General features: G+C 39.3%; 1 protein-coding gene across 1 annotated transcript in view; it reads right to left on the reverse strand.

Moving 5' to 3' along the window:
• The window catches only part of LOC311261350 (sodium- and chloride-dependent betaine transporter-like), a 64021-nt gene extending 49649 nt beyond the window's left edge, over window positions 1-14372 (reverse strand). Inside the window, exon 1 of the mRNA XM_084359890.1 lies at window positions 14227-14372. Within this exon, the coding sequence (XP_084216016.1) occupies window positions 14227-14356 (130 nt within the window). The 5' untranslated portion in view covers window positions 14357-14372. The remainder of the gene's footprint in view (window positions 1-14226) is intronic.
• Between the last annotated feature and the right edge of the window lie 12555 nt (window positions 14373-26927).

Here is a 26927-nt window from a genome sequence, read left to right on the forward strand (position 1 = left end):
GTGTTGTTTCGCACTTCTCTGTCATCTTTTGGTCTCAACTTCTATTATAGCACGCATTGGTTTTGGCTTGTTGAAAATGACCAACCGTACCACAGTTAGACTAGTAGCGAAGTTATCGCGGCCACTAGCAGTTAGCTGGTCGCGGCTTAGTCAACACAGTAAAGTTGCGCGCAAAGTACACTGGAAACGGGCGCGGTGCCCGCAGCAAATGGCGCTTATTAAAGTCAATTGAAGCTGCTCCACAAGCACAAGAGAGACGGCTTGTCTAATTTATTTCTTGTACACGCAGCTACGCGGCCCTCTTACAGGTAAAAACAACATAAAAATTGTCGTGTCTGTGCCGGCGCGGCCGTTCCCAGTGTGCTTAACTACCCTGCTAGTCAAGTTGTGTGTGTGTTGTGGGGAGAGGTAAAGCAGTGGCTTTGATTGTTAACTTTTATTGCCAAGCTCTACATTGCTCTGTTTGTTCCCCCAGGTCGTTTTAATGGACAGCTTCGTCGCTGAAAAATTAACAGAGTGGCAGTTACCTGATCTCATTGAGAATTTTACAGGTGAGCATTTTACCCCTTTTGACCATGACAAAAGTAATGTGCCCATTTGTTGGTTCATCAAAGTTTCTGTGTATGTGTATTGTATTATTTGAACTAAGATGGAGTGTGATGATGATGATTTAATTGACATGCCCGAAATAAACAAATAAATATATATAGTGTGTGGGAACCGAAAATAAATAAGCAGAGCATCTGTCTTTAGTCTAATGGATGTATTCTTGAGTCTATAAGGTAACAATAATATAAAAATAAATATATAGATTAAAATCATTGACTAAAACTAGACTAAAATGTCATCAGTTTTCATCAACTAAAACTAGACGAAAATAGTCATGCGTTTTTCTGACTAAAATAAGACTAAAATGCTCAGAGTTTTAGTCTACTAAAACTTGACTAAACAAAAAAGAGCATGAACCTGACTAAAACTAATAAAATGAAATGACAGTTTGGAACAAAGACTAGACTAAAATTAAAACAGGCCGCCAAAAACAACACTACTTTGTTGTATAGTTTACCAATATAGTTTACCAATATTATACCACAAACTGAACATCTGTTATCTTGCTGAGAATTCAGTTTCAATACAACATTCACTTCCTTTTATCTGTCTTTCTTTGTGTTTGTCTTAGGTTGGAACAAATATGGTTGAGTATCTCCAGCAGGCCAAGCCCTACCCATCAGTCCTGGCCCTGGGAGAACCTCAAGAATGTGCCTCTCAGGTTTTTGTAGTCTTGGCAGGCCAGGCACTCCTGCAGCCAACACTCCTTGGGGCAGTTGATGTATGTTTCAAGGCGTTTTACATCTTCGACATCAACTACACCAAGGAGTGTTCTCCTGCCTGGGAGTTTCTCCAACAAGTGGTATATGAAATAGAGGGATCAGAGTCAAAGACAGTCAAATTCTTCAAAACGGCACTGCTAAATTGCAGACTTGAGTAACTGAGTTACCACCATTGTTCTAACAAATGTGTGTGCAAGAGTCAGAGTCAGAGTTAAGGAATTCAGAGTTAATGAAGTCAGAGTTAAGGAATTTTCTCTAATGTTAGAGATTGATTGTGTTTTTACTTCCAGTAGTTAAATTATGTAAAATGTTTGACAGTTGTTTATATAAAATAAATATATATTCTTGTTAAAATTCTCATTCTCATTTTTTGATTTCAAGTATATTTTTGATGGAATGAAAACAATTCTGATAAGTAGTTGTAGCTAAAGGACCGCTTCACCATTTTTTTTATCTTTGTCTGTGGATTCTGTATGCCTTTCTTTTATTTGGGGTTCTGTGGGTGCATCATTCCAAACTTCTTTGCCAGTGACATGACTGTCATTCACTTTATCAGTGATGTCATTGGTAGACCAGTTTTAAGCTCCCCGTGGAACCACAGAACACCAAATGGAACAAATTTCTTAAATATGGCATACTGAATACACAGACTTATTTTGGGAAAGTTAGGATCTGTTTAAAAGAAATAACCCAACACTATTTAATTTAACCCAATTGTTGGTTCGAATAAGGACCAACCCCTTTTTGGGTTATTTTAACTCAATGGGTTGGGTTATTTTTTTCAACCCAACTTTTGGGTTGAATATTTAACCCAAAAATTGGGTTATGCTAACTACAATGTTGGGTTAGGAATAACCCAACTATTGGGTCGTGGAGGTGCCAAATTGCGTAACCCAACTATTGGGTTAGGAGTAACCCAACATTGTAGTTAGCATAACCCAACTTTTGGGTTAAATATTTCAACCCAAAAGTTGGGTTGAAAAAAATAACTCAACTTGTTGAGTTAAAATAACCCAAAAAAGGGGTTGGTCCTTATTCGAACCAACAATTGGGTTACAATTGGGTTATTTTTTAACCCAACTGTTTTTAGTGTGTATGTGGTGTGTTACAATTTGGCAAACAACGTGAGGACCCAAGTGCAGACAACACACAGGCGGCAGGATGGGGGAACAAAGGGCCAGCTTTATTTAACAAAAGCTGAGTGATACAAAAATCGTACAATCCCAAAAACCAGGACAAGCAAAAATACCCAAAAGACAAAGTAGCAACACAAACGCCAAAACAAAGCATCAACCGAGAGGGGCAAATTACGACTCAGGAAAAACAAGACAAAACAAAGCAGAATCACAAAGCCAGGAACAAAAGACATAAAAACATACCACGGGGAGACATTGGAAATGACACGGGTGGGAAACACAAGGAGGCATCATGGTAGAACATGGAACGAACTGACAAAGACATGAGGGAGAACAAAGACTATATAGACACACTAACAAGGGGTTGGGGTACAGGTGGAATGAGACGGGAAAGGGACAGGTGAGGGAAGGAACGGAAAAACACTGGAAGGAGGGAAAATAACACAGAGGGAGGAACTGAAAAGCAACATGCGACACATGAGGGCACAATTTCAAAATAAAACAGGATAAACGAAAACACAAAAACCAGAATCATGGTGGACCCTGCCACCTTTCTAGCTTCAAACAGTGTTATGGGACCTTATTTTCCTCTGAGAACAGCTTGTTTATTCACTGATGGAAAATCTCATCTCATCTCATCTCATTATCTTTTTTTTTGCCGCTTATCCGTGAGGGTCGCAGAGATGTTCCCGCTATATCCCCCTGTTCGGGGGGTTGCGGGGTTGCTGGAGCCAATCCCAGTCTTCTAATGGGCGGAGGCTAGGGTATATGGGCGGCTGTAGCTCAGTGGGTAGAGCAGCAGGCTGGCAACCAGAAGGTAGCTGGCTCAAACCCAGGCTCCCCTGGGCGGAACTGAGCCACAGGCCGAAGCATCCTTGAGCAAGATACTGACCCCGACATTGCTCCTGGCGTGCAGTTAGCACCCTGTGGGGCAGCCTCTGCCGTCAGAAGGGCCCTGCGATGAGCTGGCGACCATCCAGGGATATACCCTAGCCTCCGCCCACTGATGGAAAATGTTTTTAGTATTACCTCATGCAAGAGTACCACTAACTTTTGAATACATTTCTATATGATTTGTTTTTTAAACTGCTGTTTGAATTTTTGTATTATTATGTTAATGTAAATAAAAATTAAACTTAGAAATATTTATTCTTGTATTACTTGAGCTCTCTGAAAATTGCCCTCCTATAAGATGAAAATACCAGCAGTGGCCCCAAACTAATTTGAGTTGAAGACCCCTGTTTTAGAGACTTGAGTGTTTTTTAAGCTGAGGAGAAAATGGTGGAAAGACAAAGGGTGAGGAGAAATATTCTCCAAACACAGAATGACAGTGAGTTAATGAAACACTACAGTTTAGATAGTGCTGGGATCAGAGGTGGACAGAGTAAACAACTTCACTACTTGAGTAAAAGTACAGATACTCCTTGTCAAATATTACTCCAATACAAGTAAAAGTAGCTTAGTCAAAATATTACTTAAGTAAAAGTACTAAAGTATTTGTTAAAAAAATTACTTAAGTAAAAGTATTTTAAAAATATCTCAGGAAATACAGGAAAGGAAAGTAGCTTAATGTCATTATACAATACACTGATGTGATTCTGCTACAGAAATGTTTATAGCTCAAAAATCAACAAATAAAGGCAAGAAGCCTCAGAACACAGACTCAGCTGCATTCATCAACACATGAAATATATTGCAGACAGCTGCGGTCAGTTCAGTATATTTTTGCATCTGACATCCATGCTTTCTCTACATAAAAAAGATGTAGATGCAGCCACTACAAGAACTTATATTGACATTTACAGATAAACAACTTATTGGCTAGTTTACTTTACTTATATCATACATCATAGCCAAAAATGAGCCGGATAACCCACATCAAAGACAGCCGCACCTCACTAACGCGCGCACATCCACTCTCTCTCTCTCTCTCTCTCTCTCTCACACACACACACACACACACACACACACACACGCGCGTGGGCGCACACACACACACACACACACACACACTCTCTCTCTTTCACAAACATTAAGCTAGCTAACGTTAGTAGCTACTTGCGACGTGCTTTTTCAGGTTGGAAGACGAGTCTTTGTAGTCCGTGATATAATTGGTCCGCGGTAAGCACAACCAACATTTAAACTGAAACGAATCAGTTTTTGTGACAAAAATCTCAAACATGGGTTTGAGATAAGGCCACGGGTGCTCATGACGTAGTACAGGTACGGCAATACGACTAAGACAAACCATACGCGAATCAGTAGAAACAGTTTATTTTCTCAGAATTTTGCAAAAAAAAAATCATCAGCTGACGTAAGATCAAAAGTAGCGAGTAACGAGAGCATCAATAGAAATGTAGTGGAGTAAAAGTACAATATTTGTCCTTCAAATGTAGTGGAGTGAAAGTAAAAGTATCCCCCCAAAATAATACTCAAGTAAAGTACAGATACTCAAAAACTGTACTTAAGTACAGTACTCAAGTAAATTTACTTCGTTACTGTCCACCACTGGCTGGGATAATGTTTGTGCTACTGTTAGTGGGAAACAAACAGAAGGACAAAACAACTTCATTACAAGGATTGACGAGACTGATCACATTTATATTAATGACTGCAGAAGTGCGCCGTGGCTACTGCAGTGTGACATTTCCAACTTTACGCACGCGTTTAATGACACAAATACTGAACACAACGAGACAATAAAGGGCTTGTTAGATAGCTCTGCCGCTCTATTTTCCCCAGGGAAAAACAAATGCACATATTTGAATGCACGTGCCCAAATGGGCATTGTGCTGGTTTACATTCGGGGGCTATTAAACGGATTTACTCAACGAGAAGCCACCCATCGCGCACCGTGCCAGCCTCCAGCCTGTTACCAACCATGCTATTGGTAAGAATGAACGAGTCATGCGTTGAACAGGCCACCTTGCCACGATGTTGGTGAGCTGCATTTGCGCATCACATATTATTTGAACATGAATTGAATGAAAATGTTTCCTGTTGACGAAAACAAATTCACCGTGATGGCGCTTTTATAGCAACATGTGTGACTCATGAGCCAGTTGTCGTGATTTGCCAACAGATCTTCCCGTTCTCTAAACACCCTCTCAAGTCTGATATTACCATTTGCGATATCTTCTAACAAGGCCAAGGCTGCCATTGTTAATGCCATTTTTCACCACTTTGCGCATGCTTTTATGATTTATGATTTATGATCCATATGATTGCAAACATGTGTGTGTTAACTGTCCGTGTCTCTGATGTGCACATTACTCTGAGGACAAATTGTTTTCACATAATTAACAGTTTCCCAGCATCACCTCAAAGTGTCGCCAAAGGAACAATAGCTGTAGAAACGTGCGTACGCCAGCCATGAAGCTGGCGTGGGGCACCGCACATTTCCACGGTCATTTCACTTTTGATACATCTGAACGTTGGCGTGGAAAATGACGTACGCCACGTTTTTGTGCGTACGCAACATTGATACATGAGGCCCCAGGTCTTTACCAAATATGTCAGAAATTTCTTTGCAAACCTTTCTCCAGAAATTTTTAATAAAAGGTGCAATGGTAGTATGATCCCTCTGAGATTTTGCATTTATTACAGTATTTGGAACGTGTAGGATTAAATGTAGGCTATTCCGTAGCACTGGTGTAATCTGGAGCCTATGGGTAATTTTGAATTAAAATTCCTTAACTTTGTTGGGGGACAAACAGCCAGATGAGCTCAGCCACACATCACCCCATTCACCATCTGAGATTGTTACCCCCAGGTCAGCCTCCCAGAGCAATTTAAGATGACCAGTGCCCTCTGAGATTTAAATCTCTACAGCAGCCTAAAAGTGTCTGACTTGTTAGTGAAAAAATATCCCCGACAGGTCACCTTGGTGGCACCTCAAACAGTTTGGGATGACAGGTTTCAAGCAGTTTAAATTGTCGAGTCAGGCTTATTAAAAAAAAAAAAGAAAGAAAGAAAACAACAAACAAACTGTGGCCCACTACATAACACTTAAAGCACAAATTTAGGCCGCTGTTTAACATATACAGCCGCCACAGTCCCGAACATTATACGGCATAGCAAACAGTTTGTGGAGCCAGTTTGTCAAACAGTTCAATTTGCAAAGCCTGCAACGTTTAAGGATGTGACTCACCCTGAAGCAGAAGGCTGCGGTGTAATGCGCGCAGAGGACTCAGTCCCAAACGTTAAGTCCACGGATTTCTGCCTGGCCGACCGGGTACATAGACCCTGAGTGGAGAGATAAGGAGACCCGGAAAAAACTTAACCATTTGGGACAGGACTCGTCTCCGGTGGCCGGGCTGGGGCAATCTTTTCCTCGTAGTATTTTTCGGCGGACTCCGGGTAGTTGAATATGTGCTTCTCGTTGTTGAATGTGAGCTGCAGCCGTGTGGGAAACGAGGCCATATCTGACCTCAGCAGCTCGGAGTTTCTGCTTGACGCTGGTGAATGCAGACCTCTGTTTAGCGACGTCCATGGTGAAATCCGGGAAGATGCGCACCTGATGTCCGCGGAAGATCAGCGGAGCTCTCTCCCTTGCAAGCCAGAGGATCCTCTGTTTAACCTGAAAGTGATGGACCTTGACAATCACCGGCGCGAAGGGGCTCCTGGTTTGGGCTTGGGAGCCAGCGAGCGGTGGGCTATATCTAGCCAGTGGTGGACAGTAACGAAGTAAATTTACTTGAGTACTGTACTTAAGTACAGTTTTTGAGTATCTGTACTTTACTTAAGTATTATTTTTTGGGGATACTTTTACTTTCACTCCACTACATTTGAAGGACAAATATTGTACTTTTTACTCCACTACATTTCTATTGATGCTCTCGTTACTCGCTACTTTTGAGCTTACGTCAGCTGATGATTTTTTTTTTTTGTGTGCAAAATTCAGAGAAAATAAACTGTTTCTGCTGATTTGCGTATGGTTTGTCTTAGTCGTATTGCCGTACCTGTACTACGTCATGCCATACGAAGAAATGGAGGAAGAAACTGGAGAAACACGGGGGAAACTCCCACCGAGCACCCGTGGCCTTATCTCAAACCCATGTTTGATTCGTTTCAGTTTAAATGTTTGTTGTGCTTATCGCGAACAAATTATATCACGGCCGACAAAAACTCGTCTTCCAACCTGAAAAAGCATGTCGCGGTATGTAAAGTTGTTACTAACGTTAGCTAGCTTAATGTTGGTTAAATTGCAGATGAACATTTTAAACGTAATTGTACAGTATGTGTTTGTAGTATCATAGTTGCCATTTTTAAACGGTTAAAAAATATGGCAACTGTTGCAGTGCAGTTGAATGGTTAAGTTGACTTTCTGTTCATGTTTTTTATACAATTCATACCAAAGAGTCCAAGGTAGGGGTTAGGTGTGTGTTAGAACATGACATTTTTCGGGAATTCCCGCGGGTCACGTGATTCCCGTGGGATTCCCGCGGGATGGGAGTCAAAGTTTTATTAATCCCGTGATTGGGGCGGGATGGGAATAAAAATCAACGGGAGCAAGCAGGAGCGGGAACGCCATTAATATATGATGATTTTCAGCCGTGTTAAACAACCAAAAGGACAGACATGTCCATTTTTGTAGTCATCTTTAAGTGAGCCAAAACTATTTTGACTTGCGTTAGGAAGTCAAAAGAACTACACATCCAATAGTGCTTTGACTTCCGACCGGGCCGGCCACTACCGGAAGTTAAATGCGCGGGACTCGGGGTTGGGAGCATGGATCTATAATATAACCTGGATATGACGAAGCCTCTCAGCAGGCACGCCGATTTTTTCCAGTGGCCACTCGCGGTATTGCAACAAAAAATCCCATGGGGCCCAGAAAGCATTTTTCCCATAAGCCGATATAGTAAAAGAGAAGCCTGCAGTGGCGGACTGGCACCAAAAAGAGGCCCTGGCAATTTTGACAGAGAGAGGCCACGTTTGTCTTCTCAGGTCATCTGCAACCAACAGAAACATAAACATTACACTGCCACAGAACATAATAGTATAGCTTAACCAGAACATGAAAAATAAATGTTTTACCTTTATGTAGTTACATTAGCAGGTTGCGCAATAATTTGCTTCTCTCTGCCACTCTATCAATCACATCATCTGAGTCCAGTCTAATGAGGATCTCCTTCTCTGTTGCCATCAACATGAAGGCTTCCAAATTTTCCTCTTGCATTCTGCTCCTGAGACGGCTCTTAATGAACTGTGTCGAGAAGTCCTTCACATGCCACTTGTGTGCAGGACAAGGTCAACAAAAATTTGTAGGCCAACTGTATTTTGTGGTACGCATGTGAAAAAAACTTCAGCTGCTGGAGGAGGAAGTAGCAACTAGGCCTGTCACGATAACAAATTTTGCTGGACGATAAATTGTCCTAGAAATTATTGCGATAAACGATAATATTGTCGCTTTGAGACCATTTTTCAACTAATATAATGATAATGGCATAATAATGCAAGTACACCCTTTCAAAGATCAATAAACCTTAATTTCTAAAGAATATTTAACATTGGAACGTGAAGAAGACATTTTAAATATCCAAAGTAAATAAAGATGGAGCTTGTGGCCAGCCAAGATTCATAATTTGCAGCAACAATGTTAGCACCATTGTCTGTAGTGATGCGGAGGCGTGACGGTACACGTGATGATGATGACGTATGTGTTTTTTCCAAGGTGTTTCCCCGTGTCCTCCTGTTAATCTAAACATGTACCAGCTGTCTGTTTATAATCTTATGATGCTGTTATAATGTGTTGTGATTGAGATCCTGACCCACCAAACATCCTGGAAAGTGACAAAGTTACGTTTTTCTATAATTTACATAATTACATAATCGCCATCTGTAAACAGGACGCTGTCTGACCATTTCACTCGGGGAGTTGACGAAGTTAATTAAGTCTCAGTCGGGAGGGCTGACCGTCAGCCAACAACAAACACTTGGTGAGTTAAAGTTTTCTGCCGGGGACAGACGCCGTTTTTCGGGCAGAGATGTGATGAAGAGTCGGCCGGACCGACAGGCTGACAGACATTTCTCCACGAATAACTGCGGTATTATTTTCCTCATATAAGTTGCCAAAGACACGACCAGTTACTACGTTACTGTTGTATGGTAATGTAACGTTGCTTTGTGGGACATTTATCTTTATTTTGTTGAGTGAAGGATCTGTACAGTTATCAGACACCAACACCATCAGACCGACACACCCTCGCTCCGCGCCGCCGGCTCGGTTCGCCGAGTTGTCCTTTACAGGAAAAATAAAAAACGTCATTATTTTTATTTAGTTTAGTATGCCTATTATTTGTCAGAGTTAACAGGCCGTTTTGTTAGTTTGTTTGCTTTTTTCCATTTGCCCACATTGCCCAATGGCCAGTCCGTCCCTGGAAGCCTGTAAAACTGTCCTCAGGACACCTCCAGCTGTCACCACTGTTAACTGCTAATCTTTGTATTCCATATTTTTAAGTCATGGACTTTTAAACCGTCAAAAAGTTTTCTAAAGGCCAGAAAAGCCCCCCCAAAGTCTCATTTTCCATGGTGACGTCACAGCTGTGTGCGTGCACTCCCAAGCGCGGCCGTGCTGTGTCTCCGGGAGTGAGGATGCCTGTTGGCTGAATGACAGCTCTGAACAGGCTAAACGTGGTCGGAAAAGTGAATTAAATGACTCCAGGGTGAGTCTTTTTCGAGACAGAGTTGTGATACAAGTTTGATATTTTAATGTCATGTATTTTAAATGCAGTTCTAAAGGTATTTTGACGTTAAATTACCCGTTTAATGACCGCATTTTCACTTACTGCCAGTGCCACTGCTGTGGAAAAGTCGAAAAGTTATTTACCATGCATGTGATAGTGTCGGTGATGTGTGTCACCAGGGTCAGATGACTGATGTTCAGTATCCTTTTCATCCTGTCATAACGACCTTTTATTACGGTTTGAACCGTCTCAGTCTGACGGCCTGGAGTCATGCAGTCTGCAGCAGAGCATACTGATGATGATGCAAGTATAAACTACAACGCAATAAATAATGAAGCTGAATAAAATAGAAAAATATAAGATAAAATTAATTAAGAAATGCACTTTTTACTTACGTAATGTCAAAGCATTCTCTATTTAAAGAAAGTAAGAAACAACAGTCAACATGCAGTTACACATGTTATACTCTCAGTGGCTCTTACAAACTATTTTTCTCAGTTTTGCAGACTGTGATCACAAATTAAACAATTTTTACTTGGGACAGATTTGTTTGAGCCTTGAAAATATTTTACAATTATTGTTTATACATATATGCACAATCAACTTAATATGAATAATGGCACTTGCACTTCGGTAGAGATATCTGCACTTTATTGGATTCACACACAACATTGTTTACACATCACACCAGCTCCACCTGAAAGGGAGATAGTCAGGATCCTGAATAGAGGGAGACTGGACATGCTGTATCACTTTGTTAGTATTTGGTGGGACATGTGCCATCATTACTGTGTCTCACATGTGTAGACTATAGTACCATAAGTGTGTGCATTTAGTTGAGTCACTGTGTACAGTATGAAACACTAAACAGACAGTCGCTCTGGCCACAGGCTCAGCTCTCTCGTCTCGGTGAAAAAAAAAAGAAAAAGCCCCCATTTCTGTGGCACCGTGAGTCCGCGACAACGCGCCCCGTAACATGTAATCTGTTGTTTATGACAGATCAGACTACACAAATACACACAACACAACATGTATATGATAATCCATCGATCCACCAATTGACTTCGCTGAAAATAAATGCATACGACCGGGAGGAGGGTTAGGAAAACAGCGGAGAACAACGTTTTATCCTTACTTAGAAAAAATAAAACAACACAAATTAACCACGTGTAGTCTATAACCATGACTTTGAGAACATCATCGGTTGATGTGCCTATAAATCCATCATTTGATTGTGTAGATCTGTCGTTACCGCTCAAACTCATTCACAAGCACTCATGCACGCGCAGCGCTTGTCCAGAACGCAATTTGCTCGTTCTCATTGCCCCAGGGCATGATGGGAGGCCCCAGAGCATCATGGGGGTGACTCAACTGCGCATGCTCTATGGGCCCCATAACGCGGAAGTAAACCCGGAAGTCAGAAAACTTCTTCGGCGTTATACCATGGATACATCCATGCGTTATACGCCAGGCGAGCAACTCCGTTGAAATCAACGGCGGCCATTTTCCGGTCCTGTATCCACTAATAATACATCCATGGTTGGGAGACACACAACAACATCTGCCAGTTCTGCTGTTGTCATCCTATATTCCCTCAACAAGAAAGGTTACTTTAAACCTACATGCACTTTTTATTTGTTTACACCAAATTGTAAGGTATTGTGAGTGTGTGTGGAATTTGAAATTTAAAGGTAATGCCTTTTTATATGCACTAAGCCTAAGTTTCTGGAGAGACTGATATGTCAGTAATTTTTTTATTCATTATTTGTGTAATCTTAAGAACTTTGAGGTATGTACATTTTTGAAGACATGCCTTTTACATATTTTGCCTTTTTTATATGAAAGCTGATTGAGGACCTTGACTTGCATAGTGCAGTCAGGGTAAACATACTGTACTTAAATGTTGCTTTAAAGAAAACCAAATAAAAATGCAACATTTTTGCAACATGTTTGGGTTCATCATTCAACTAAGATGGACATAAATGGACAAAAACAAAAACATTACTCTAACAAAAACACAAAATCCATTGACTTTCCTAATGACTAACTTATTAATTATAAAAAAACAAACAAACCAAAAAAAAAAAACGGATTGGGATGGGAGTGGGAGTAATTTTGAGTGGGAGCGGGATGGGAGCGGGAGTCATTCTACAGGAGTGGGACGGGATGGGATTTTTTTTTTTACTCCGGCCCGGGATTGGGATGGGATGGGATTTTTTCTCTGGGAGTGGGATGGGACGGGAGTGAAAATCCACTCCCGTGTCATGCTCTACTTTGATCGTTCCTGGCGCGTACTGCCATTCCCTGTCATCTTGCGGACGTTCCTGACAAAACTTGGGCTGTATCGAGAGCAAAAGAGTAGTTTGCAAACGTATTTTAACAAAATATGCAGGAGCTGGTCAGGACGCGCGGCGTCTACTCCCTACTCATGCTCCACAGCGCCCCTCCAAACAGAGAATTTTAATATTTACAATATTAATGAGGTAATAATTGATTATTGTCCCCCATAAGTTAATAAACAAGCTGCTCTTAGAGGAAAATAAGGTCCCAGAACACTGTTTGAAGCTAGAAAGTTGGCAGGGTCCGCCACATATAAACAAAGTAAAACAGTATAAATTGTGTAGTCCTTTAAGCTCAGTTTGTTTATTCAGTTTATTCAGTCATGAAAACAGAGAGTTTGATTATTTAGTTTGTTTAGGCAGAAAAAATCAGATAATGAAGATCTTTCAAATATCTTCCCCAAAACAACATAGTTTACTTTCAACAATTCATCATAATTTTTGATGCTGCAAACTGGAAACTTTCTATCACGAGAAGAACTGGCTTCCAGCCAGGCTGAGATAACATGGTTTGCTGGGATATTTGTCATAAGTACCCCAGAGGCATTTACAGCAGGGTGGGACACCTTTATTTGTTTCAGGTTGTTTGTATTCTTTCCACTTCAGCTGTAGCCACAGGCCGTCTCTCAGTCTCTCTTTACTGGATTGTATTTTTTCATGTTGTTAACACTAACTGTGAGTGTCACCTGGGATACTGCACCTGTCAATCAATGACAGGGATGTACTGATTCTGACCGATAGAGTAGACTAGACAACTGTGGAAAAAAATTATTAGTTGTTTGAATGTCTGATAGCCCAGCACTAACATTTTAGATCTTTGAGAACAAAAACTACCACAAGAAGTATGTTTTTTCTCATTGACAAGATGGGACTAATTTTAGTTCTTAACATCTCTTCTTAGTCATGACAAAAAGTAGTTCACAATTTTTATTTTAGATTCTGTTCCTGAAACAACATTCAATCGCTTAAACAACAGTGCTTGAGCCTCCTCCTCTTCTCGTATAACTCTCCTCACTGGTTACCTCTTTTAAATATAGTTTTATGCTTGTTAGTATCAAATAGATTAAGGAGGCGTACTAAAATTACCAGCATGGTAAATAAATGTCAGTGAATAAGTATAAGAACTTCAACACGTGAGGAGGCTACTCTGCAAGCAGGCCTGTGTTTTCAAACATTTTGTAGGCTTCTTTAAAGCATGGCTTACAATTTGTTCAACAGAGATGTCCATTAGATTAAATAATATTCATTATTGGAACGTGTCTTAATAGAGACTAAATCTTGTGATTTGTTTCTGATGCTGTCCATTTCCTGCCCATTAACACTTAGAGTGAATTATTTTTTTGTTTTTAATGAACCAATCACAGCATTTAAAATAATGTGTCACACGAACAACAGGGTCAAACATGCCTCCTCACTAAGACAAAAGTTCCTGTCCCTTTCTTGCTTAAAGTTGCTATGAGAAGTTTCCTAAATCACTCCTAAACAAGGACTCCTTACTGGAATTTTTTAGGCTAAGTTAGGAGCTCTGTGAGTCCTATCCTATCCAAATTACGGTTGATAATCCTACATGAAATATAAATTCATTGCAATAAACGTATTTTAAAAACTGTAATGCTTCTAAATATTCTGTGGATTTGATAAATAAACAGATAATGGATTACCTTAACATGTAAAGACCTCATAAATGATTTTCATCAATGGTACAAGCATGTAAAATATTGTTCCAGCTCACCTCCTCCATTCTTATAGCACAGGTAGGGGAATCTCCACACATTGCCCAGGCCCACCACATTGCCTGCTGCTGCCAGAATATATTCCCTTTTATTCCTCCACTGTTCCCTGTTTTCCTCTTTCTTCTCCATGTCTGTGTTACGTCCTCAGTCCCTGAGCACTACTAGCAGTGAACATCCCAGTTAGCCTGGTGTTATAATCTATCAACAAAACTGACTGTTTGGCTGAGGGCAAGTGCAGCGAGTCCTTGAGGCACTTTTGTAGCAGGTCTCTAGATTAACCGTTTCATCATGTCTTTAGTTGCAGTTTCAAATCAGTAGTATCCTGAACTAAACATGAGCCAATTTAAATCTTCACAATATTAATGAGGTAATAATAGATTATTGTCCCCCATAAGTGAATAAACAAGCTGCTCTTAGAGGAAAATAAGGTCCCAGAACACTGAAGCTGGAAAGTTGGCAGGGTCCGCCACATATAAACAAAGTAAAACAGTATAAATTGTGTAGTCCTTTAAGCTCAGTTTGTTTATTCAGTTTATTCAGTCATGAAAACAGAGAGTTTGATTATTTAGTTTGTTTAGGCAGAAAAAATCAGATAATGAAGATCTTTCAAATATCTTCCCCAAAACAACATAGTTTACCTTCAACAATTCATCATAATTTGTGATGCTGCAAACTGGAAACTTTCTATCACGAGAAGAACTGGCTTCCAGCCAGGCTGAGATAACATGGTTTGCTGGGATATTTGTCATAAGTACCCCAGAGGCATTTACAGCAGGGTGGGACACCTTTATTTGTTTCAGGTTGTTTGTATTCTTTCCACTTCAGCTGTAGCCACAGGCCGTCTCTCAGTCTCTCTTTACTGGATTGTATTTTTTCATGTTGTTAACACTAACTGTGAGTGTCACCTGGGATACTGCACCTGTCAATCAATGACAGGGATGTACTGATTCTGACCGATAGAGTAGACTAGACAACTGTGGAAAAAAATTATTAGTTGTTTGAATGTCTGATAGCCCAGCACTAACATTTTAGATCTTTGAGAACAAAAACTACCACAAAAAGTATGTTTTTTCTCATTGACAAGATGGGACTAATTTTAGTTCTTAACATCTCTTCTTAGTCATGACAAAAAGTAGTTCACAATTTTTATTTTAGATTCTGTTCCTGAAACAACATTCAATCGCTTAAACAACAGTGCTTGAGCCTCCTCCTCTTCTCGTATAACTCTCCTCACTGGTTACCTCTTTTAAATATAGTTTTATGCTTGTTAGTATCAAATAGATTAAGGAGGCGTACTAAAATTACCAGCATGGTAAATAAATGTCAGTGAATAAGTATAAGAACTTCAACACGTGAGGAGGCTACTCTGCAAGCAGGCCTGTGTTTTCAAACATTTTGTAGGCTTCTTTAAAGCATGGCTTACAATTTGTTCAACAGAGATGTCCATTAGATTAAATAATATTCATTATTGGAACGTGTCTTAATAGAGACTAAATCTTGTGATTTGTTTCTGATGCTGTCCATTTCCTGCCCATTATCACTTAGAGTGAATTATTTTTTTGTTTTTAATGAACCAATCACAGCATTTAAAATAATGTGTCACACGAACAACAGGGTCAAACATGCCTCCTCACTAAGACAAAAGTTTCTGTCTCTTTCTTGCTCAAAGTTGCTATGAGAAGTTTCCTAAATCACTCCTAAACAAGGACTCCTTACTAGAATTTTTTAGGCTAGCATGGCTTACAATTTGTTCAACAGAGATGTCCATTAGATTAAATAATACTCATTATTGTGACGTGTCTTAATAGAGACTAAATCTTTTCTATCTAATCTAATCTAATCTATCAACAAAACTGACTGTTGGCAAGCGCAGCGAGTCCTGGAGGCACTTTTGTAGCAGGTCTCTAGATCAACCGTTTAATCGTGTCTTTAGGTGCAGTTTAAAATCAATATTATCCTGAACTAAACATGAGTCATACTAAAACAGGACCAGCTGGATTGACTGTGAGTCAGAGAAGGAACAACTTCACAACCATCTATAATATGAAAAAAATAATGTGAAGAATGTCAATGGCATGACAGACTGTCGGTTGGTCAATCATTTTGGTTCAGACTGAAATATCTCAACAACTATTGGATGGGTTACCATGAAATTTTCTACACAGATTCAAGCCCATCATAGGATGAATTCCAATAAGTTTGGCTATCCTCTGACTTTTCATCTAGCGCAACCATCAGGTCAAAATTCCAGTTAGTCCAAAACTTTGGTTTTCACTAACACGTTTAAATTCTGCCCACTACTCACACCAAGCTGACATCAAAGAATGCTGGTGGCGAAGGCTGACTGTTACGTCACCTCTTGTTGCCTGTGTCTCAAAAAGCTGCTCTTGAAATCACCACAAAAACTACAGCCTACTGCTAACTACCACGTACCTTCTGTTTCTGTGTGACATAACTGGAAATAACTGTCCATACCACAAGGTCTGTAATCTGTTTTTTGCATTCAAAAAGGGGTAACCGAAAGACTCTAGACTGCAGATATACGAACCTTGCTTGTGATTAAGCAGTGTTTTTTCACAACATTCCTGCTAACTTAGCCTTTTCTCTGGTAAAAGGCCTGAAGCCTGGGAAAGATGACCTTTTTAAGGACAGTACACTGGAAGAAGAAGATGCCAACAAGGAAAGTGGGGATTTAAATTCAGTTTCATGAGTAATCTCTTTTGTTCAGCTTTGTTATCATTTTTTGAAAATTAACTCATGACTTTTAAATATTATCTTTTGATAGGTTGTTTATGTTGGAATATCTTTCAGTTTGTGGAATGTTTAAAAGCTTACTTTAAGTATGTATAGTGTTTATTGTATTTTTATTGTAAAGTGCTTAATTACTTTTGAAATCATCATTGAGTACTGAGTAAATTTGCATTCATATCTAAACTTTTCATCTGCATCGGATCACAAAGAGGCCAATGAAAACCAGGACACATGGACAAACCTTAGCCCAGAGCCCCTTTGATTGAATGCCTGCTAGTAATAATGTATTAAACATCAACAGTAAAAGGTAACTAATACTAAGTTACACACAATTTCTAAGCAAAATATGAATATTAAATATATGAATATCTGCAGTTAAACATTTATTTTCACATATGTAAATACTGTAATATTGTTATATATTATTCAGGGAATGTTTATCAAATAAATTTACAAAAGCAGCAACACACACACAAATACCAGCGAGGATCCTGGAGCGAAACTGGCTTTGTACAACAGCAAAGCTAGCACTGCAGTATACTGTAAATACACAAAAAGCAACATGAATTAACAGTTCCCTTCAGGCTGGATTATTGTCATTCCCTTTTATCAGGCTGCCCAAATAAGTCTGTCAAGACTCTCCAGCTGATCCAGAATTCTGCTGCAAGTGTTCTGACAAAAAGTCATATTAGAGAACATATTTCTCCCATATTAGCCTCTCTTCCTGTAAAATCTAGAATTGAATTTAAAATCCTCCTCCTCATATACAAAACTCTTAATGGCCATGCACCACCATATCCTTAAGACCTCATAATATCCTGTTAGCTCACTCTAATGTTAATGCATGTTACTGACTTGTCTGCTTCCCTAGAGTCTCTGTGCTCTCTCGTCTTGCAGGTTCCCATGGACGGTGGTTGGCCCTGCTGCTGTGGTCCTGCTTGACTTCTACGATCGTTATCATTATTATTATTGTTGCTGTAGTTGTTGTTATTGTTATTATTACTATACTTAGTATTATTCATATTAATATCTCAATTAGTAAAACTGTTATTACTGCTGTGGCTGCTGTATCCCCACCTCCCCCCCTGTCTCTCCCACTGAATGCACCTCTCCACTTCGGAATGTAGACATGATTAGATAAATTAAATGTCATTCTAAGTATGATAATAAAGGACATCTGGAGAAGACAAACAATATTGAGAATTTTGGCCTAACTAAGATGACCTTCACACTTGATAAGAACACACACATAGCCGCATGGGGAAGCCAAAACCTTCCAGAACAGTGAGAAACAGGACGACTGACATCACACTTGATAAGAACACACACACAACCCCATGGACATTTCAAATCAACACGTAGGGCCAAGTCAACCAGGATAAACACACACACACACACACATGCACGAGCATACACGCACTCCCTCACACAAGACTCAGGAGTGATTGGAAAGTACATGAAATACTAGGAACAATGAGACAAGGGTAATTGTGACAATTTGATAATGGTCTAAGTCATCAGAGTCTCAAGGATAAAAAACATGATTGGATCAGAATCAGAATCAGAAATACTTTATTGATCCCCGAGGGGAAACTGCTTGCATTACAGCTGCTCCCATTCAAAGTCCAGAAATATGCAGAAAAATAAAAACTATATACAAGCAAGAACAAGAAAAACAGAAGAAAAATACAAGAAATTTACATTCTACTAGAATATATCCATAAATACAGTGTAATAAATAATGCTAAAGTTGAAAATATATGGGTTATTGCACGTTGTTTGTCTTAATTATTGCACATTAGAGAGAAACAAAGCGTCCAGAGTTCTCCTATATTCTCAGAGTGTCTGACACTCAGAGCAAGGAGTTGAACATTTTGATGGCACCAGGCAGGAATGATTTCCTGTGGCGGTCAGTCTAGTGCTGAATGTACTCCTCTGGCTGACCACCACGTCATGGAGTGGATGGGAGCCACTGTCCAAGATGACATGTAACTTGGACAGCATCCTCCTCTCTGACACTACCGTCAGAGAGTCCAGCTCCACTCCCACGACGTCACTGGCCTTGCGGATCAGTCTGTTCAGTCTTTTGGCGTCCGCTACCCTCAGCCTGCTGCCCCAGCACACAACAGACATAGAGGATAGTACTGGCCACCACAGACTCATAAAACATCCTGAGCATAGTCCGGATCAGTGAAGGTCAGTGTTTTTATATCACATTGAGTTAATGTGAATAAATTAAATAACTTAGTGAGATTTGATTAAATTAAATTAATGCAAACTTACACATAAACCTTATGTGTTTATTCAGTTAAAGTTTAGGGGAACTTCTACATAAAAGTAATGTATTCCAAATTAGTTATTCTACACATACAAACACAGTTCTGAAAACTTTATTGCCAGATTCCATTCAAATGCATCACAAACAATGAAATGCCAATAGTAAGTCCAAAATTATGAAAACTTTAAATGCAATTGTTCCATTAACAATTCCAACAGGGTGCACACATCCCAAAAAAACTTGTTGGATCAAAAATTAACGAAAAAAGTAATAAAAGGCCGAAGATCCACACACCATTAATAGCTCCCAGCAATTTTAACTGAGTAACGTTTCGATCTAACAGATCTTCGTCAGGCATTGTCAAACCCAAAGTCAAATTTCACAGCGCCTGATGAAGATCTGTTAGATTGAAACGTTGCTCAATTTATATTGCTGGGAGCTATTAAGAGTTTGTGGATCCTTTGCCGATTCTTTCCTTCAATGGTAAAATTAAAAAACAATATCCAGATTGCAAAGTGCACAAGATTTTCCATTATACGGTAAAACTAACAGTACTTAGGTAGAATAAAAGTAGTAAGGCTTTCCACAATACAGTAACAAAAATGGATTTGTATCTTTATCTGAGACATATTTTAACAGTGAAAAATGCAAATCTATAAAATAAAAACACCTTACAACTTTTAGGAACATTATTTACAATTGTGAAATATTTAAAAGGTTTTCCAGTACAACATACCTGACAATACCTAAAAAGGCACAAGGCTCAGTTATGTACTCTAGCACAAACATCATACATAAAGACAAGGCTTCCCAGGGTATTATTACCACAGATGAGGATGAAAACCTGCATAATTACATGAAGGACTCAACCAAAAAATATATCCCACCATCAGTTATAGGGGTTGCTCTATCCTCCACAAAACTTATTTGAAAAAGGTCAAACCAAATAAGAAAACTCGCCCTTTTGCCAGTAGTAAACCTAGAAATTATTCTCGGGTAAATTAGTCGTAATTCCAAGGAGGCACTCTTAATAGCACCAGTGTTGGAAGTTGCATAATAAAGGCTAGACAGGGTAAAATATGCAACTGTTGGGCTGTAGGGTTTAGCATGTAAAAAAAAAAAAAAAAAAAAAATGTGCACATCCTAAATGACCATCAGCCTGAGTCAATCTGGGAGGCAGCTCACAGCTCCAGGGGCTGTAGAAAAGAGACGAAGGTGGAGGAGAGATGTGTCCATTGTAATCATCCTTCAGTTTCAAAACAGACTTTCACTGAGGTATCAGAATAGTCAGTAGTGTTAAATGCAACAACATTTTCATGGAAATGAAAGTCCCCGTCGCTACTTTCTGTCACTGCGGAACAAAATACAGTGATTTATCTGTTACCACTCAGTTCATGAAAGCTGTTATATGAATGGTTTTGCTCATTCCTCTCCATTGACATATGTAACAAAAATAATGGTATGCAATTTAATGCAAAAAAATGGCCACAAGGTCCAAGAGCAGTTTCCTCCACCAAATGCTCCATCCCTCCAACAGCAGATCTTAAGAAGAATCAGCAAGTTCATACATAATAAAAGTGGCAATAGACAATGCCAAAAAATACAAAATCAATTTCCAGTGTTTGTTTGGTGGGTTTTCTTCTCAAACCACATGAATAGTGAATAGTAAAGGACACCAAGCCAAAATGTGCTCAACTGTCCGGCACTGTACTGGTGAGCTCACTGACGCATCTTAATTTTAAGTGTTTGGACCTTTGGGGACAGTTTCTTGCCATCCATGTTCATCAACACTTTCTGGAATAACTCAAATGTGAATTTGCAAACATATTGACCATTTCAGTGCCGGCCCTGACCAATTTGGTGCCCTAGGCAAGATTTTGGCTGGCGCCCCCTTGCTTCGCAGTTAATTTTACAATTAATTTTCATACACTCACACAGAAACTACATGTATGTATTCAAGATTTTATTTCTTTTAAGTCAAAAATATCACACCAAATAAAAACTTAAGAAACAAGTGATAAATTAAAAAATACAATATAAATAAGGTATTGCACAAACATATTACAGAATATTCTATTTACATACAAAATAAAAACAGTCTGTATTCTTTGGGAGGAAACCTTTTGCAGCAGAAGCAGTGCAAGCTATCATTCTTTTTTGAGTACATCAGCCAGTTTCTTCGGATTTTTTCCCCACTGACTAAGACTCTGGTAAAAAGGTCATGTGGACACTTTCTCCCATCTTTGTTTTTGGGAAATGTGTAACTGTTTTTTATTTGAAATGGTCCTCTGTAAACTAACTCCTTTCTTACTTCGTCAGGTAGAGGAGATGGCCAGTCAGCAGGGTATATTGGTGCAGCCTTTAGTCCTGATGCTGTGTCACTCTAGTGTGCTGAGGTAGAGGACAGGAGCACCTGATGCTGTGTCACTGGGGTGGTTGTGAAATATTTTAAAAGTGCATCTGAAGAGAGAAGAGAAGTATATGTGACCACTGGATGTTACATTTTTATAAAAAACAGATGTTTGGTGTGTGCTATACATAAGACTAATATAGACTAATAATGAAAATACGATGAGACTCATTCAACTTTATCATCATTGCAATTCAGTTCAGTCTAACCACAGTGCAAAAAGCAGTAAAGTGCAGTGAAATTTATATATATATATGTGACAGGTCCCTTTTCTCTGTTAATGCAGCTCCACACTACCGTGGCTTCATACATGACAGACGACAGTCAAGTGGATTACAAGGGGTTTATTCTCCTGCAACACAGCAGACAACATAGCATCGGCATGGGTTAGAGTCAGTCTCGGTCGGGACAATCAGAATCATAGCAAGGTCCTCTCTCCTCTGTGCTCAGCTCAGCAAACAAAAAAAATAACCAATTTTGGTTATATAAAACAGAAACAAAAAATATATATATTACAGTGATCGTATAGTGTATTTTGGTCTATAAAACATACATTAAACCCCCCACATAATGCATTATATGGCTTTAAACTGAAGAACACATTCAACATTCATCATGAGATAAATACACAGTTCAGATGTGGCATACACACTAAATCCAATGAATGAGCCATTTAACTGAACGTGTAAAGAAAAACAGTTCACACAGGCATAGTTTTCAATAAAACCCTCTTGAAAATAACATAAAAATATACAGTACATTACCTGCAACACAGCAGACAACATAGCATCGGCATGGGTTAGAGTCAGTCTCGGTCGGGACAATCGGAATCTGAACACGTGAAATGAAAACAACATTCAAGCTAGGTTAGCTTCACTAACAAAGTCCCCAAACAACGTGTTTTGGGCTACAAATCACAGCAATGCTCAACCCAGTTGGCATAAAACATAACGAAAGTCATACACAGTGAAGTATAAAGTATGAAACACTCCAGAAAATCAATAATTGTCTCGGACCGTGCGAGAGCACGTCTTACCATAGCAAGGTCCTCTCTCCTCTGTGTTGTTCCCACGCCCCCGCTATGCCAGTAGGTGGCGGTGTTGCGACTGTTTTGCCATAATTTAATATGGACACATCTACTCCGTTACATATATTTTTCAACTATCCTATTTTTCAACTATTTTCAACTTTTTCAAATATTCAGCTTTTTCAAAAAAAAAATGTATATGGAAGCAAATGGGAAAATCTTCGAAACCTCTTCAAAACTCATCCACTTTCAACCTCTTCTGCTCTCTCATACTTTAAGCTAGAGACACCATTCCAACTTTAAAATATTCACAAGACCTTGAACTATTGAACTTGTGTTTCACTTGTGTTTGTATTGCGTGAGCTAGAGTGGGTGACATCATCACTAGAGTGGAGAGCAGCTGCAAAAACTTTAGAAAAAACTCTCTTCAGCTTGGTTTGGGTCCCACAGCTTTTACTTCACATAGACAATATATACATAGAAATGTAGGAAATCTTGTTGGCTTTCATATGATCATCTTATTTCAGATGTGCAACTTAAACTTTTGGCTGTGGAAGCCCTAGAGTGACAAGCACTCCAGCAACTCCCCCATAAGCCGCAGTGTTAACTTTGAGCCTAAATCTCTGGAGTGGAGCAGATGGTACCGGTTTTGTCTCTCGCTCTTGTGCCCTCATTTTTCACTCTACAGAAATAAAAAATACATCACAGGGTTCAGCAATGTCTCCTGTTACTCACTGTATACATATTTTGGCCATAACCATTACACTTTTTTCTAAACCTGCAGGGGTTTGGGAGGTGTTTTCCCATTCATTCATATGGGGACATTTTCAACTTTGGTTCTGCTACTGCTCCAGCATATGTGTAGCTACAGAAACTGTTTGGCTGTCAAACTGTTCAGCTTTTTAAGCTCTTTCAGCCTATTACTTTCAGCTTTTCAACCTTTTCAGCTTTTTGAAATATTCAGCTTTATGTTCAGCTATAGAAACCATTCAACTATCAAAATCTTCAGCCTTTTAAGCTCTTTCAACCTTGTACTTTTCAGCTTTTCAACCTTTTCATCCTTTTCAAATATTCAGCTTTCTGCCTTTTCAGCTTTTTCAAGTATTCAGCTTCATGTTCAGCTAGAAAACTGTTCAGCTATCAAAATATTAAGCTTGATGTTCAGCTAGAGAAACTGTTCAGCTATCAAAATGTTCAGCTTTTAAACCTCTTTCAGTTTATTACTTTTCAGCTTTTCTGCCTTTTCAGCTTTTGAAAAAATCAGCTTTTCCTGCAAATTCTTGACTATTCATTCTCATAGTTTTATGCATGTTTTATGCATTAGGCAAGTGTTTTCCAGCACATTCAGCCGATTTTGCAAAATGACTTCAGCAATCAGCATTCACACTGTATTTTCGCAGGAAATACCATTTTTCTAGTTACAACTGTGGCCAAAAGAAGTGTAGTTCAGGCCTGACAATTACGTGATAGACATGTCTCTATGTGCTTGGTATGTCTGATGCCTTTGTTTAGCCCTATCTTAGAAATAAGATTGTAACGAATGTGATTTATAGGTGTGGATTTTCAATAAAGAAATGATCACTTTTGCAATTATCCTCGTGACTCTGCATTATCTTTTATCTGATGTGGGCCCTACATTTGCTTCCCATGTTTGGATGTGTCTTGTATATCTAATATTCTTGTTTATGCCTACTATTTGGAGACAAGACTATAAAAGACATGATTCGTGGGGGTTAAATAAGCCTATAAAATAACGAACAGTTTTCAGCTGCCAAAAACTGATTGAAGGCATAGTAGAGTTACCGAGAGGTTATTTCTGCCTCAATATGACTTGATCTCATTCTTGAGCTTTATAATATAAAGATCTGAGCTCAAGCGACAGCTTGAAATTCTTTTAAAGGACCATTACAACAGAAAATGTGCTTGTTCACCTGCCAAAAACTGATTGAAGGCCAAATACAGTTACTGAAAGGTCATTTCTGCCTCAATATGACTTGATCTCATTCTTGAGCTTCGTAATATAAAGATCTGAGCTCAAGAGACAGTTTGGAATTCTTTTAAAGGACCATTACAACAGAAAATGGGCCTTTTCACTTGCCAAAAACATGTCTTTTATAATCTTGTCTCCAAATAGTAGGCATAAACAAGAATATTAGATATACGACACATAAGACACATCCAAACATTGGAAGCAAATGTAGGGCCCGGATCAGATAAAAGATAATGCAGAGTCACGAGGATAATTGCAAAAGTGATCATTTCTTTATTGATAATCCACACCTATAAATCACATTCATTACAGTCTAATTTATAAGACAGGGCTAAACAAAGGCATCAGACATACCAAGCACATAGAGACATGTCTATCACGTAATTGTCAGGCCTGATTTCGCTACAAACTACACTTCTTTTGGCCACAGTTGTGATAATTACGTAACGACAAACGTTAAACTCACATACCTTTGCTATAATTGCGGACGTACAGTTGTGTGTATCTGCATATTATGACTGTTTAATCCAGAGAAAATCAGATGTTTAAACGCTACCGCTCAACGGGCTGCTGTGCGTGCTCCGGCGGCTGGAAATCAGATTCTGGCAGACGATCACTTTTTGGCACGACACCTGTCCTGCTTCCGCTGGTAGGCTTTTAATGTGAAATCTAACAGGAAATGGACTATCATACAACTGCCAGCGTAACAGCTCTGTGCCACCGCAACAACTCCGTGCCACCGCTGAAGTCGATGAAACAGGGTATAACAAGCGGCGTGTTCAGTAAGTAGGCTATTAAGTATTTTGTTGAAATATGCAGAAGCGTAATGCCATGACAGTTTGATGCGTTGTGTAGCCATGTATTTATTTATCATAAATAAGTACTTGCTAGAGTTAACATTCAGCTAGTTATCAAAGTTTTCGGGTACCAGGGTGGACTGACTCGTTAAGATTAAGGTCGTTTGTATGTTCGGGTGTCAGTTTTTTTATTTATTTTTATTTTTCATCTGTACCAGGGTAGGAATATAGCGGCTATATTTGCCGAATCCATCATGCCTGGTGCGGGAGATTTGGGTGATTGGTTTCGCGCACAATGCACTTGACTCGATCACAATTTGACCTGAAGTCATGCTTATGTGGGCGACGATAATCCAACCAGATTGAAGCAGGCGAAGTTTTTAGAGCTATGCTCTCCAGACAAGGCGCAGTTCATTTCAAATGATTTTAATGTTGGTTGGTTATAGTTATTAAACAGTGTAGCAAGCCAGGTTTTGCTTGGAATATTAAATAAGAACGTAGTGGACGTTTAACCTAAATCATGTAAGTGGAAATAAAATTCAGAGAATATATATCTATATATCATAGAAGAAAACATGGTGGTAAGATTTTTAGTTCAACCAAACTATAATGCTTTATAGTTATATACATTGTTAAATTTGACATACAGGCTTGCACAATCAGTGATTGCCATTTAGCCATCTGCTAATGTGATCCTGCAATGTAAATGAAATACATTTTGAAATGTATCAAAATCAAAACAAATATTTGTATAGGACCTGTAGGAGACTATTTTCATTTCTGTAATATTTTCCCCACTAAGCTTCTTGTTTTCAAGATGTGTGACAGCACACAATAGCTGAAGTAATTGTAGGAAAAAAATACAGTAGAATTGGGTGATTGTTTTTTCCTCTGAAGTCTGGTGTGTAGGCATGTATTTATCTTTAGAGCTATGTCCTTAAGGAAATGTATTACTCTAATTGAATATTATTGAGTGTTTACATCAAATTGACCAATTGCTTAACACATTTGTGATTATTTCTTCCATCAAATCATTGCAGATGACCACAAACACAAGGGATGTTCCTCCTGTCACGGGCTCCCACCATGCGGTCGTGACAGAGACGGAGATAACTGACGCTTCCTGTCCACAGGACACTTATCAACAGGAACGTTCATAGTTGATCAGTACCAGTTCACCCAATATGCACACTACGCACGTTGTGTAGGGCCCCGCAAACTGATAGAGGCCCCGTGAAGAAAAAACGTGACGACGTGACCGTCCGTCGCGCACGTGTCCCAGATTCCCAGCGCATCAGCCCAGCAAGACAGCGTTTAGCACGCCACGATGAAGCGGAGTTATCCCTCGGAGAATGAAAAAAGGAGGAAGAAACAGCATGACAATGAACTGCAGGAACAGCTGTCAGGTAACTCTCCTCTCCAGGTGGGAGAGTGGGAGGGACTAGTC

Source organism: Pagrus pagrus, assembly GCF_965226575.1.
Source record: "Pagrus pagrus genome assembly, chromosome: 8".
NCBI lineage: Eukaryota > Metazoa > Chordata > Actinopteri > Spariformes > Sparidae > Pagrus > Pagrus pagrus.